This window comes from Thunnus albacares, chromosome 16 (assembly GCF_914725855.1).
Source record: "Thunnus albacares chromosome 16, fThuAlb1.1, whole genome shotgun sequence".
Lineage (NCBI taxonomy): Eukaryota > Metazoa > Chordata > Actinopteri > Scombriformes > Scombridae > Thunnus > Thunnus albacares.
In genome coordinates this window covers 14,674,055-14,688,858 of record NC_058121.1, presented here as the reverse complement: position 1 = coordinate 14,688,858, position 14,804 = coordinate 14,674,055, and the positions used below count along the sequence as shown (strand labels likewise).

At 41.5% G+C, this 14,804-nt stretch overlaps 1 protein-coding gene across 3 annotated transcripts; it reads left to right on the top strand.

The window, feature by feature from the left end:
- The first annotated feature begins 3,025 nt into the window (after positions 1-3,025).
- bmf2 (BCL2 modifying factor 2) lies at positions 3,026-14,490 on the top strand. 3 transcript variants are annotated; one of them, XM_044377216.1, is made up of 4 exons: positions 3,026-3,173; positions 6,089-6,322; positions 7,675-7,892; positions 11,070-14,490. In XM_044377216.1, the coding sequence occupies exons 2-4, from the start codon at positions 6,112-6,114 to the stop codon at positions 11,184-11,186; spliced, it is 546 nt and encodes a 181-aa protein (XP_044233151.1). In that variant the 5' UTR covers positions 3,026-3,173; positions 6,089-6,111; the 3' UTR covers positions 11,187-14,490. The 3 variants fall into 3 exon arrangements, with proteins under 3 accessions (XP_044233151.1, XP_044233150.1, XP_044233152.1); XM_044377215.1 differs by lacking the exon at positions 3,026-3,173 and adding an exon at positions 3,212-3,514; XM_044377217.1 differs by lacking the exon at positions 3,026-3,173 and adding an exon at positions 3,544-5,847.
- The last annotated feature ends 314 nt before the right edge of the window (positions 14,491-14,804 follow it).

Sequence of the window (14,804 nt, the reverse complement as noted above, 5' to 3'; positions counted from 1 at the left end):
AAAGACAACAAGACTTCTCCAAACCACAGTTTAACTGATGAAAAACGACTGAATACCCCAGAGTCCACTGGCAATGAGATAACTGACTGTGATTGAAATGCACTATTCTTAGAGCTATTGTTTGGGAACACTAATTAGTTATTGATAAAGGGAACTCGGGGGAGAAAAAAAAGCGTTGAAATGTTTATGGGCGATTCGATTTTTTTCATTTCTTTGTTTTCCAAAGGCGGCACACAGTGGACTAATTAATTTTTGAAATGTTCCACCTATAAAAAGTAGCGTAAAATGCCTGATTACCACATCAAACTGTAGCAAAACTGATGCTTTTCACTTTCTAATTCCAGTGGGAGTTTTCCTCCTTATTATTCTTCAAACAGTGTGACGAGGTATTTATTAGTAATTATTCTCACAACACAGATGTGTCCTTCAAATGAAAAAATATCTAAACAGCGATTGACAACAGAAAAAATAATATAGGGTCATTTGACCTCAGTTCTTTATGTTGCACTGGGTCATAGATGCAGCTGAAGAAGCAACAATAGTTGTATTAGCAATGTGTCAGTAGGTCTAATTTAACATTTTATTCTATACTGTTAATGCAACTTGAATGCTAACACTTATTATGTAGTGGAGATTTAATTTATGTGACGGCAGTCAAGCTGCAGGCAGTAGACAAGCCAGCTTCTGTAGAGCAAAATAATTGAAATGCGGTTTATTTTTGTCCATTTCCTTTGCATGCAATCTGCTTGAATGTTCATTGATTGACAGCTGATGGGCTTTTTTGAGCTTTACAGCACAACCCCCCCCCCCCCCCCCCCCCCCCCCCCCCAAAAAAAAAAAAAATCACACACACACAAGAGGGAGAAAGAGAGAATGAGAAAAAAACAACCATCATCTCCTCTTCCAAATTTTGGGTGGGGTCCCTTTCGCTGCATGACTGGAGTGGTGGAGGGGGGTTGGGAGCCGTCAGGCGGCAGCTTAAACAAGCTAGGCCAAGCAGGGGTTGTTTGCTGGCTCTCCCAAAGCTGCCCATAAAAAAAAAAAATGTGCACAGGAATTTTGTGAAAAGTTGAGAAAATCACACTTCACACGTTAGCAGCTGTACAACAAAGGAGTGGGACAGTGTGAAAACATAACATCCTGTATGGGCTGACCAGTGCTCCACGCAAAAGCAACAGCATCTGCTTTCATCTAGAAATTGTCTCCTGGGAAAAATCTGACTCACACGATGGATCAAATAGTCTCACTCTTCTATCCTGGTTGTTTTGCACTCAGTAACCCCTTTTTACAGATCAGGCTTGATTTCACTGTACTTTTTTTTTTTCTTCCCCTATTGAGTGATGCCATGCGTAGGCGTGCCCCAGCCATGTAATGAGGGTCACCAGCCACAACTGCTGTTTATTCCACTGTCACTGTACATCCATCAGAGGGGAACACCATGTTCAACAGTGGGTGCCTGCAGGGGCTGAACTGAAAATGGCTTTATGTTTATACATTGTTGTCAAGCCAGGAAGCATGGTGGATCCTGCTATGTTATGTTATGTTATGTTATGTTATGTTATGTTATGTTATGTTATGTTATGTTATGCTTAATGGTGGAATCAGTATTCAAAAGTAGAAATACCACAATGTAAAAGAAAATACTCCATAACAAATAAAAGTCCTGCGTTCAAAAGTATTATTTCATACAGAAGAATTGTCAGAAGCAAAATGTACATAAAGTATCAAAAGTAAGTATTCATTCTGTGGAAGTGCCCCCTCCAGAGTGTTAGAGTACTAATACCGATACAGTAGTAAAACACTCATTAATGTGTAAACAGCATTTTAATGTTGTAGTTGATCAAAGTGGAGATTGTTTTGATTACTATATTGTTGGGTAATATATGATCCAGTGCATCATTTATAAGCATATCATGGCTTGTAAAATCTTAATCTGCAAGGTAACTAGTAAGTATAGCTTTCAGATCAATGCAGTGAAGTGAAACAAGTACAATATTGGCCCCTGCAATGTTGTGGAGTAGAGGTATAAAGTAGCATAACATGGTGACACTCAAGTAAAGTAAGTACCTCAAAATTGCACATAAGTACTGCACTTGAATAACTGCACTTAGTTACATTTCAGCACTGGTTATGTTAAGTTTTGGGGTTTTGTTATGGCTCTTCTACACACATTATTGTCACAGAGAACACAGAATTTCTTGCTATCTAATGGGTCACAAACATGCATATGACAATTAAATTTGTAAATCTATTTGTTGCCTTGACAATATCACAGCTCATCATCACATCGACCCCCGCAATTGGGTGGGTGCAATCACTCCATCTAGCAGCAGCTCCCAATCAGCTGGGCTGAGCGCTGAAAGCAGTCACATGTCTTATCTAGGTTTGTGTTTTTCCCCCTCCACGTGTCAAGATACACGAAGCAAAAGGCGGGACCAAAACAAAGCATCTGATTGGTCCATTGCGTGTCACCAGCTTATGGTCGCGAGGAGGGTTGTTCTCTTAAAGGGCCAGCCGCAATATTTTTTTTCCACTAACAACAATACAGAATGAGCTCAACATCTTATGCATTTTAAATCTGAAACAGTGTATATTTTTCACATTTTTAATAGGCGATTCAGGCATAAAACACCCAAATGACAAATGATTAATTTGGCAATTAAGATGATGTCAACCCACAGTGGTGCAATAAAACAAAATGCACTCAATACAAATATATGGTACTTGTGCTTTGAGTATTTCCATTTCATGCCACTTTATACTTCTACTCCACTCAGTTCAGATAGAAATATAGTTTTTCAGCTATTTAACTATTGAGACTTTACACACAAAAATATGATTGCTCCACTACTTCCCATTTCCTTAAAATGCAAATATGAAGTCATTTTTAAGGCAAAGACACATTTTATCCCGGTCAGTATGCTGTATATGCATAACACTGATGAGTAGCTGACCCCCCCTCTCACAGTATTAACAAGGGGCGGGTCCCAGCAGTCGGGGCGGACCGTTTTTGACACAGAAAAAAACAACCTCACTCTAGTCAGCAAACATCCATGAGAGGCTGCAATGCAAAGAGGGATACAAGTCTCATCACCGGAGTCTGTTGGAAACAAGGAGTAACAGCAAGTTTGTCAAGATACCACCCATCACAACGGAAAGCGCGTTTGCTGGCGGTGAGTTTAACGGTCGCTTGTTCAAATTTACAACAAAAGAGAAGAAGAAGAAGAAATCGTGTCAGTGCCGTCGCGTGCTTTGCCGTTTGTGGGAGTTTGTCAACAAATGTGCGGGCATGCCCGGGCAGAGACGGGATGAGCGGATTTACCGGAGCGTTGGCATACGGCAGAGAGCATTTTTCTTTTTAATAGATGTATTTCTGCCCTGTTCTTCATATCAGCGAGGCTTTCTTCTCTCGTTTCAACGTACGAAGTGAATAAAGTGGAGAAATAACTGGTTTAATCCATGACAGCGCGCGTGTGGATTCTCAGCGTCCCGGTATTTAAAGGACAAACCGTTGGTCTGTAACGTTACTTTTGTGTTTTGTCATTACACAATGTTACGGCTAATTAGCGTTCAACACCAGTCATTGCATCAGTGTAAAATGACTTGTGATGGTTTTTTTCTATGTATTTTATGCAGTAGTAAGTAATATTTGCTTCGAGTGAGTGAACCTGTCGGCTTTCTTATCTCAGTTGTGTTGGTTTTGGGGAAGAGTTGTCAGGCGAAGTAACGTGAGAAAGTGTCAACGGAGGATAATGGCAGCGAGAAGCGTTAACCGTTATAAAACTGTCCTAAATGTTTCTGAAATCAGATGGTGGTCGCTGTCACATGTAGAAAATTAATCACAACTAAGGCTAAAGTTGTAGCTGCTTTATTTTAGACGAGGAAATAAATTATGCTTTAGCTGTGGTCGTTGTTGTTTTTAAATTCTGTTAGCTCCGTAGTGCTTCGGTGTTGAGCTCTCGGACTTGGCGTCTTTACGCTCCGGTACAGCCCCGGGCATTGTGCTCCTGATGCGGATAACGAAGCAGCACATTCCCGGTGCTCCTCCGTAGCCCACATATAAGCCACTCGAAACTAACTTAATTAAAATCCCAATTAGTTAGTCATTTCAGGATTACAATTGTAATCCCAGTGGTAACTTGCAACAACACCACCGAAATATAATTCACTTAACAGATAACGTTACAAATTATTCAGTTGGGCTTTGCTCTTGTCGTTTTCCAATGACAGGTAAAGCTCTGGGACTTTATTGGATCATGTCACTTTCTTACCGATGTCCATAGGATATGTATTCCTGGTTACATAAAGCCAGAAGGTGAAATAGCCACAGAGCTCACCTTGTGTGCCCCTCTGCCTGAGTCCATGCATGGAGGAGAGCCCGGTGCACAGATGGTGCAGCAGAGGGAGCCACTCTCTTGTGCAGCTTTGAGCCTCTGACCAGCACTGTGGTGGCTGCCAGGCCTCCCTGCTGCCCTGGGCAGTGTGTGTCTCTGTGTGTAATGTCTTTCTGTGTGTCTCCCTGTCTCTGTTTGTTTTTTTATGTGTCTGACACTATGGTAATCTTGCCAGTCCTCTGTTGACTGCCAGTGGAAATTCAAGACAGGGCTTGACACACAACACAAGTGCGCATTTGATCTCAGTGAAACTTGCTGCATAGTTGCAGAGGTGCCCTTTTTGCTTGAGTAACATTACTTAATATACTACTTAATTTCCCTGGAGGAGAACTTAACACAGAGTAGGTCTGTGTTGAATATCAGTAATGCACAATTAATTAGTGGGCATTGGTGAAATTGACTAATTTATCACAAATGTCGCTGGAACAATGGATGTCACAGGATTTGTTGGTCAATATTGTATTTTAAAAACACAGACAATCTGATAACCAGACAGTGTTTTTCCATTGCTGTTCAGAATTGCGGTTTCCTCCTGTGACTCCATATAATATGACATCATGCAAAGGGACACTTTAACAGAGAGATATACAACTGGGGCCGCCACACTCAGTAAACACAATACCAGTGTATCCAGTTTCAACTTTTGCATTTGCCAGTCAACCAAGCCCATTTGTCTCCACTTACACAACAAAAGGAAAAGACAGACACCCATGACAAAAAGATGAAACAGTAGTTCAGATTGTGGCATGTGGCCAACAAGGAAGAAGAGTGCAAGTGTTTGCGTTCAGCAGGCGCAGTAAAGGATGGAGTGAAACTCGTTATCTCCCTCATGAAACGGCTGCTGCACGCAGCACATGACAGTCTAGCCAGAACTTTGGTTTCACTGAGGTTTCACTCACACACCACCTGCTGCTGTGTGTGTGTGTACTGATTGTGTAGACAGGCAGCTATCCAGTGATTGTGTGGTTGAAAGAGAGAGAGAGAGGGGGGGGGGGGACAAGGAGCATAGGTCTTACTGTTGAGCAGCATACTTGTGCAGGAAGACCCTAATCCCCTGACTGCTCTGCTCTGTGGCACACTGTTCCAGATTAAGGTAACTCTGAGGGGAAAAAAGCCTCTCGGGTGGATATTTTGGCACTCAATTACAATTTGGCACATTATCAGGAACAGCTTGGCAAAATCTGCTGCGGCAGGGTGGCAGATCTGGCGTGGCATTTTTAGCCGCCCACTGGGTCCCCCTACACAGGGTGTTTCCATACATGATGCTTCTGTTGCTACTAATCACTATATTATAAAAGAGCTTTAGCTAAATCTGGCCCCTTTTATGTTTATTACCTCACTTAACATATGAATTTACATTGGCAGATCCAGCTTTGCTCCTGACTCAATCCATCTCTGCTTGTTTGTTTTCAGCATTACCTCACACAACATAAGCCTCTTACCAGGCATTATGGTGACTAATGATTTATTTCCTTTTAATGTAGGCAGAAACTTTGCTAAAGGGTAAAGTTTCCACTAATAACAGGATGATATTTGGCACATTTTGTTTGGTCTTTAAACAAATCACACCCAAATTACCTGCGAAGCAAAGATCATAAACACATTCTCACAAATACATTTAATATTTACCCGACCAAAGCAGTTTCAAACACTTATTCTAAAGTTTCCATCACGTGTCCCCTTATCCCCTCCAGGGAGTTTACCGCTAAGGCGTCGGATGGATGATGAGGAGGAGGACATGTCACGGCCCATCTCGCAGCCCTGGGGAACGCCCTTTAGGGACGTCAAATACGAAAACCGAGCCACGCAGATCGCCGGACAGGCCCTCCCTACTGTCACCGCTGCTGTGCCCACGTCGCAGAGCCACAATAACAACAGCATCAGCATCAACGCGCTGTCCTGCGGCTTGCCTCGCATACCCTTTCACGGTAAGGAGGGGCGAGATATTGTGAGCCTGCTTACGGTTTTAGAAACTGAGTGTACAGAATTGAATTAAGTATTTGTCACTCTGATTATCTGGTGGGTCAATCGCTGGAAACTGTCCTCAAAGCTCCAAATGATAAAAATTGATTTCAGACAGTTTAAGATGAGAGCTACACTCTGGTGTTTTCATTTTTCTTGGTCTGTGAGACAAACTGAATTCCATATAAAATTATTAAAGCAAAACAGATAGGCCTAGAAATTAATTTTCCTTGTAGCTGGGCGATCCCCTAGTAGTGTAAAATGCCTACTGAGAACTTGAGAAACATGCTATTCTAAGAAACAGTTTGTTTACTGTGTATATTTAAGTTTATCTGTCTTACATAATACCCAGTAAATATGTAATTAACCTTAAATTTGATAAATGATAATCACATTCAAGCCTTTGTGGTGCTGGAATTTTATTTTTTTGCATTATCAAATAGCATTTATTGAATAAGAAAAAATAAAAACAGACAACAATAATTTCATACATACATAAAGGTACATACCCACACTAATACGTCCATCAGTTTTAATTCAATATTGTTTTCCCGTGTCTAATCAAATCAGTGTGACATCACCCTAATTGAATTGAATGGACGTTGAAGTAGGAGGTTGTTTGTTTGTTGACTCAGTGTCAGTGTGTGAGAGGTACATATTGTTCTGTGTTTAAAAGTCATCAATACATAAACACCACTGACTCTTACTACCCCGTCGTTCATTGTAATCTAACCAGTAATGGATGTCATGCACTTGGCCCAGCGCCATTTCTTCTCCCTAAACAGTCCCTAGCGCTCCGTTTTGGTAGGGATGTTATGGCCCACGATGAGACAGAATAGCGGGGCATTCTGCACATGATAATATAAAAAAATTGTTTTCCCTCCAAGTGGCATGACTGCAGAGGCGCATGCTCAAGGCAATGAGTAAACTCAGTGACACAGCCCACAGAAAAGAAGCAGTTCACTGAGGCCGTTGTTGATTTAATAAGGTGTTTGAGTTTCCCACCTACTAACACTCTTTCTTGTTTGTGGACTCTTCAGTTGTACTCAGAGTATGTACCTTGTAATTTGTCCATCCACGGGAAGATATGATAAAACCTGTTCGGGTTTCAGAAAGCATTACGGCGGCAGTGTAAAGTACAGCAAATGCTGTATGTTTGACTAAGCTAGTCATACACAGCTGTGTTTGAAGTAACAGTAAATCAAGATAGCTTGGCTTATTCTAAGATTTAGCCGTATACTCATCTGACAATAAAAACCTCTCTCAGCATTTTAGACAATGAACACAAGTTTTAAGAGGCTTGATACTTTCCTTTTAGGCAACGCTGGATTACGCTCACATTTCCCCGCTCAGTTTGAGCCTATGGAGGACCGGGGAGAGAGGCAAATTGAAGAGGAGGAGGAGGAGGGGAGAGGGCAGGAAGATGACAGGATGGCAGAGAGGCCCGAGGAACAGGCAGGGGTGAGCGTCGAGGCGCAAATTGGCCGAAAACTTCGGGAGATCGGAGACAAGTTCCACCAGGATCACGTTGAACTGGTAAGCCAGAGGTGGATCCGTCAGTGTCCATACAGCTTGTATGCACACTCAAGCACAAAGTGTGAAAGTGCCAACTGTATGAACACACGTGGACTTATATTACCCTAAAGAAGACACAAATTTTTGCACATTTCCTAGAAAGTGCTGCTGCAAGTGACACAGGGTGTAAGTGGCTGCTAGGACACATATTGTATTTTCTTGTGGAACAGATTGTAATGCAAACTTGAGACAAAAAGTTTGTGTATGTGTGTGTGTGTGTGTGTGTGTGTGAACTCTTTGTGCTTGTCAGCTTTTACTTGATTGGATACAAGGTTCACAGCTACCTTGTGCAAGTTTGCAGCTCACTCTTGGGAAGAAAGGGACAGAACATTTTGCCAGCTGGATTGGCCACAACCCACACAGGATAAAAATAGCCTGAGCAGTGATTCAACCGCTTTCTTGGCCACACTGAAGGAAAAATCCTAAATCACTAATAAGGCAGGATTTAGTCATTTCATACATGATACTTAAACTAAGAAACTAATATCACAACGATCTGTTACAAAGACATTTCTGATTGACATTGATTCTTAGTTTGACGTTGTGGTCAGTGTCATCTGTGTCATATAAACCACAGAAACGGTACACTTGAACTGAACAGATAGATTACACTGCCAATACTGTGTCAGTAGCACTGATACCGTGTCATTACAGTCAAAAGGAATATTAGGGTTAAGTTTCCTGGTCTACAAAGACAGAAGAAAAGAAAACAAATGAGTGAAATCTATGCTCTCATCTGTCCCTGTAATTGTACTGTAATTTAAAAGATAAAATCAACTTTCTGTTTGTTTCTTGTGTGCTTTTCCTGAAACTAGACAGTTTTGCATATCAAGTGTGCTGTATACTGAACAGTCCACATGAAGCACCAAAACTGGGACGTGCCGAGGCTTTAGGGATGATGAAGCGATTAAAAGTAGAGGCTCACTGTTGCGCAGCTCCCCGGGGAATAGTTAAGGATATATTCCCTGTGTAGTTCATGTTCTGTAGCTAATTGTGCATGTCAAGAAAAAAAAATTCACATGGAAATATGGCAGGACAGCCTCACGGATGTCTTTAAACTTAAGAGATGAAAACATGTTCCATCTACAAGGCTGCACGCACACTTCTCTGTTCTCCCTCGGCAAGGCTTGGTATCACAGTGTTTTTGATAACAGGTCAGGGGGGCGGCTTATATCAGTGTTTGGAAAGCAGTTACCGGACTGACTGAGAGCTAACACTGGTCACATGATCGCAAACTTTGTTAATGAGTACAAATATACTGGGAGGGGTATCAAGTTTCTTATCTGCTGCTGTGACTGTTTTGCCATGGGGTCTGTGTGGATAACAAAGGTGTGGTTTATAAGTTTTGCAAAGCACTTGACTCTGTGGTTAGTGGAGAAGGAGATATATATATATGTAAAAATCTTAACAAAAACCACTAATAGATTAAGAAAGAGCACGTCTGATCGATGCGACTGTCACAAACAGGAGTGAGCAGCATGTCTGTGTCTGGGTAGACTCGGCCGGCTGTTTATATGCTCGTCTAAAAATAGAGTCTGACTCACACACTTATAGACGCAGCCAGTAACATGACGGCTACCCACAATACCTCAGTTGTCCCGCTGACTGTCTCAGTGTGTGCGTCTTTGTGTGTGTTTTGGTTTGTGTGTGTGTGTGTGTGTGACTGTGCGACAGAGAGATAAGAGAGAACATTTTCTTTTTTGTCTGCGAGGCGCTCGAGTTGGTTTTATCCTGCAGGATCTGATACTGCTGTTGTAGGAATATTCCAAAGGGAGAATAAGTGATCCTTTATGATATCCAATCACTTCTCTGCTTCTATTGTTGGACTTTTTTCACTTATTTCTCTGAGGCAGAAGTTGCCAGTGTGGGCTAATGTGTGGGTTTTATGTTTACGTGAAGCAGATTATATTTGTGGTTTGAGTCTTATCTGTCAGTTTTGACTACTTTTCGGTTGCAAAGTGTGCCCATTAAAATGATAATCCCCTCCAAACATGCACATTGTCAGTTTTCTTAATCGTCAGAGTGCATTAACCTAGAAAGGGCGAACAAAATACACACCGTTCTCCACTACCCACGCAAATGAGAGCAGAAAGATGAGCCTCATGTGGAACCAACCAGAATACTGTTTAAATAAGCTCAGCACTGTAGAATTAAGGCAATTAAGGACAATTAGGGTTACATTTAGCGGTGCTGGTTCAATGCAGTTCAGTCTGCTAGTTCTGCATCAAATAGCCTGTGGCAGCCTCTGATTGCTAGGCTGGTAAAGACCTTGATGGAGAGAGCAGAGAATGAGATTGTAACGAGAATGCTTATGCAACAGGCTGCAACATCTGAGCGCTGGCTGTTGCCAGTGGGAGCTGTGCAGGATCAGAGATGGGGGGTTGGGGGGGGGGGGGGTTGGTTGCAGGGTGCAGCAGGAACCCCTTCATCTGTCTGTAGTCCACAGGTTCTGCACACCCCAATAGGAAATAACAGAGCTGGGAGAAGGCTTTTCCAAAGGAGGGAACAGTTCCAGTTTCCTTTGCTTTGTTTTGGTAATTTTTCAGCTGACTTCGCTATTACAAGAGAGCTGTGATGAAACATGTAGCACGTTCTCTGAAAGGGTTTCACTTTGAGGTTCTTGTTTAGAAGTCAACAGTGCAGATTTAATAAGAGGAACTGTCTAAAGACTGAGGTAGGGAGACTTGAGTGATGAGAGACAGCTCCTGGGGGTTAGAAATGTCTTGTTCTTCAGTCATCGGCCTGTAGAGTTCCTCTCATCTAGTCCATCCTCCGTATTCTCCCCCTAAACAATAACATTGCACCTGATACATTCGGCAGACGTATCAGGCAGGACCTGCGTGCAACAGACGTGTTTGCTAGACACAAGTTAATGTTGTGGAAACATCCAGCCCCCCTCGGTCATATGGTTTTGGCTCACAGGGTTTACCACAGTTCACAACGCTTTACCTCAAAAACCTGTTGTGATGAAATCGGAGAATGCAAATATAGATCTGTGAAGTGATTTTCACAACCGATAAAAGTCGGACAAGCGTAGTAATTGTGATTAAGCACTGTCCATGTGGAATTTTAAAAATATCTAACGTCTTCCTCCTTGATGCTAATAAGTTCTTGTCTTATTTTTCTGTCTCCTTGCAGTTCATGAGGCACCAGAGACAAAACCTGCCTGTCTGGATGCGCCTTACGATGGCCCTGTTTGGCTTTCTGTTTCCAAGACAGGCCGTCATCCCCCGCCTGAGAGGAGAGCAGAGATGAGGGGACTTCCTGCTGGTCCTTGCCTTGGCCCTTGTCCCCCTCCTCCCCTCATATATAGACAAGGGACCAGACTTAAAGAGATGGCACTGTAAGATGGAACACGGGTTTGGATTTTGTTTTCTAATTGAATATGAAGATGCGATGAAGAAAACACTGGTCACCGCTGGACGGAGACTGATTACAATTCTTTTTTTTGTTGTTTTTTTCTGGGTTTTTTGGGTTTTTCGCCTCTCCAAGAAGAAGCCATTGTGTTTGAAGAGATATTTTCGAAATATTTGTAAGATTGCCTATTTTGTACAGTAAACTGCTCTTTGTATTTGGTATTTCAAGTCTTGAAGGACCTCCATCAGTCCAGGGAATGCCTTATTCTCTCCTGCCACAGTACAACTCTTTTGCGTCAAGGAGATCATAAGAAAGAGATTTAAGATTAGGCCATGTTTTTGGCGACAAACTGTGGATGTGGACATTTCTGTGCTGAAGTTACTGACTTAAAACCTTGAGGACTCGAGGCACGTTTCTAATTTATTCTCAGAAAAACAATAAGCCCTGTACTTATCCTTTACTGTTCCACACTGGCTAATTTGAAAATGGTTGTCACAACATTGTGGCGGTGTTGCACAACTGTGCTGCACTGCTATGTTTTACCAACTTCCACTGTAGATGTAGAGACATTGTATCAACCTGTGTCTTTTTACTGGTGTCGGCCATCAGCATCTCCACCTCCAGTACCACTCATCTTGTTAGAAGTGGCCTAATCCCACTGTGTAGATTCAGATCCTGTTGATTTAAAGCATAAATGCATGCATACTTGAATTTAGGTGTACTGCAGATATTTTAGTCAAGTGACTTCAAGACGCAACATCGTAATTGTGATTACTCTTTCAATCCGTGATCATGTGTTTGTGGGAGTGTGTGCTTACTGTTTCCAAAATCTGCTGTAATTTTGAAACCAAATAAGCACAAACAAAGTCGAACAAGTCTCACTTGTGGGATTACAATCAGGGAACTGGAAACAATCAGACAGCTGAAAATATTTGGAAAAAGTGTCATTTTCTAAAGCTTTTCAGGAGTTTGACAATCACAAATTTGCCCTTTGCTGCATTGTGGGTCGCCTGTGAGAGAGATGAAACTAGGGTGAGCAATATTCAAGCCAGTAAAAGGAGTAAAAATCTTAGGGATCAGTTGCTTTTGCAATCAAACTGACATCTATAGAAGGACATTTCCCACAACATGGTTGTGTTCTTAATGAAATACACATCTTAACAAATATCTCTACCACTTTGTTACAGAAAAACACTTTGGGTTAAAGTTACAGAAATGCATTTTTATTTTATTTCACTCCAGTTGTATCTAAATGTATGAAATATCTCAACTCAACCTCTCATACAAGTGCTTTCTTTCACCAAACGGCCAGTGCTTCACTGACAACTTAGTAAGAACAGCTTTTGTACAGTTCAGACACCGTTTTTATCAACACAGACACATCGGGGCAGATATTTTATACACCCTCGTGTGACGACTGCAGCATTTTGTGCAGCAATTTGCAATGACACAGCCACTGTTCTTCAATGTAAGGTTTAACATGGAAAAAGTCTGAGGACTCAAAATAAGAATTTCTCAGTAGATGTATTATTTCAGTCTGTTGTAGATTCATATGAACTTTTGAAGACACTGATGGGTTTTATTCTTCTTTGTTTTCTTCAGGGAGTAGTTAATAAACATGTTGGTTACCTGGTGCTTGTTACAAGCTGCCTTTGTTGACAGAGGAATCCATACATACTTCATTCATGCTGTCAGTCTTTGATTGATGCAGTAGATGACGCTCAACAAGCAAAGATGTTTCATTAGTGTTTCCATTTTCCAAAGCATTTTTTTACTCAACATGGAAGTGTGTTACAGATTGTCAGGAGGGTTTTTTTTCCTTTACATGAGTCGCTGAACCAAATGTTTGTTTCCTGCAAACACTGAACGCTGAGCCAATTCAGATAGTTGTGACACACTCGCTGGTCTTCAGTCCAAAGCCTCTGGTTCTCTCTCACCCAACATCTTGTTTAACTACTCCCTGACCTTAACGAGAACAAGTTTCATTTTGTTCGGTTTCTTTGAGATAATTTATTCTAATTTATTTTTGTGTATATTTGCTCAGTGCTACTGTATAGATTGCTATCTCAGTGTGTACAGTCCTTTTTCTTCTCATTGTTGATGTGCATTCAGTTGTGTGTTAGATGCCAGTGTGTGGAGAGGTTGGACTAAAGCCATGTGCCTCGTGCGTTCTCACACGCACGGTGTGAGTCTTTATGAATCACGTGAACAACAGACAATCAAATGTACAAAATGTGCCTTGTGAGTAACAGACCTGCCACATCATCATCAACACTTGGCATAATTACCCAAAGTCACTGGTAACAGCTCTTGTTTCAGTTGGGCTCTGTGAGATCAACAGATACAATAGCGTTGGCACAGACAGTACAGCGTGTTCGTTGTGCCTTGATACAAAAAAAAAAAAATCCAGTTTGATTCCTCACATCAGCTCACGAGGCACAGGCTCAACCTTTGACATCTCTCAGCACGGAACGGCGAGTTTCACCACGCAAAACCTTCTCAAAGTCAGAAACGACTGTTTGCAATCAATGTGCACTGTAAAAACAACAATTTTCTTACCTGTATACTGTATTTTGCGCCTCTCTGTTTCTACTCCTGTGCTGAACTTCCCCTCTAGATTCTTGAAACTTTTTAAGATCTGTAATATGCTGGATCTGGCCTGGCTAGTCTGGGTTTTTGTGCTTTATTATCTACAATCTAGTAGGGCTGTGGGTTTACATTTGAAGGAGGAATGAGCCACCATGGTGCCCAGTATTATTTGTATGTGAGGTGGGTTGAACAGCCATCCAGTCGGTGTGGTGTTGATCTGAGCCTGTCGTCGTTACCAACCACTGCTGCAACCCTGACGCAAATGAAACATTCGTTATACGTTCAACCTTCAGTGTCTTTAATATCAAATTTCTTCGATCGGTTTTTTGAACATCCAAGAAAGAATGCATCTTTGCTGTCAAGTGCTGTGATTTGGTGTTTTTTATACATTAGACATGAATTTGACAGCTATTATTGCTATCTATATTCAAAATTTTAACAAAAATTTTCCATACCTTTTTGTAAGAAGATGAAGAAAGAACTACAACAACAAAACTTTTTTGCTTTTTCTATGATTGCTTTTTTTTCAATGTTGTGGCATTTTTCACTTTTGGATATTGCCAAGTCTGCTGTGTCACTCTCAGTTCAAGGGCTTTTTTTCAATATATGTAAATGGAGTAAAAATGCATGTCCAACATTCCTGGAAAAAAAAAATCTGTATCTTAAGGGTTTGAATGTAAGTTAATGGAGTGAAAACCACAATATCTCTGTTAATACATGAACTGAACAGTGGAACTTATTTCAGACTCCTGTGCTGCGCGCCAGGGAGTTTGTATTGTCTTCACATTGCTTTCTTTACATTCAGAGTGGTCTCAAGGATTTCACATTCATGTGTCCTATGAAGTGAGACCCAGTCCAGATGTAGCAGTTTTCATTCAAGCATTGGCTGTGTTATCTTTGGGACTGCTCTGTGTCTACTGCACACTT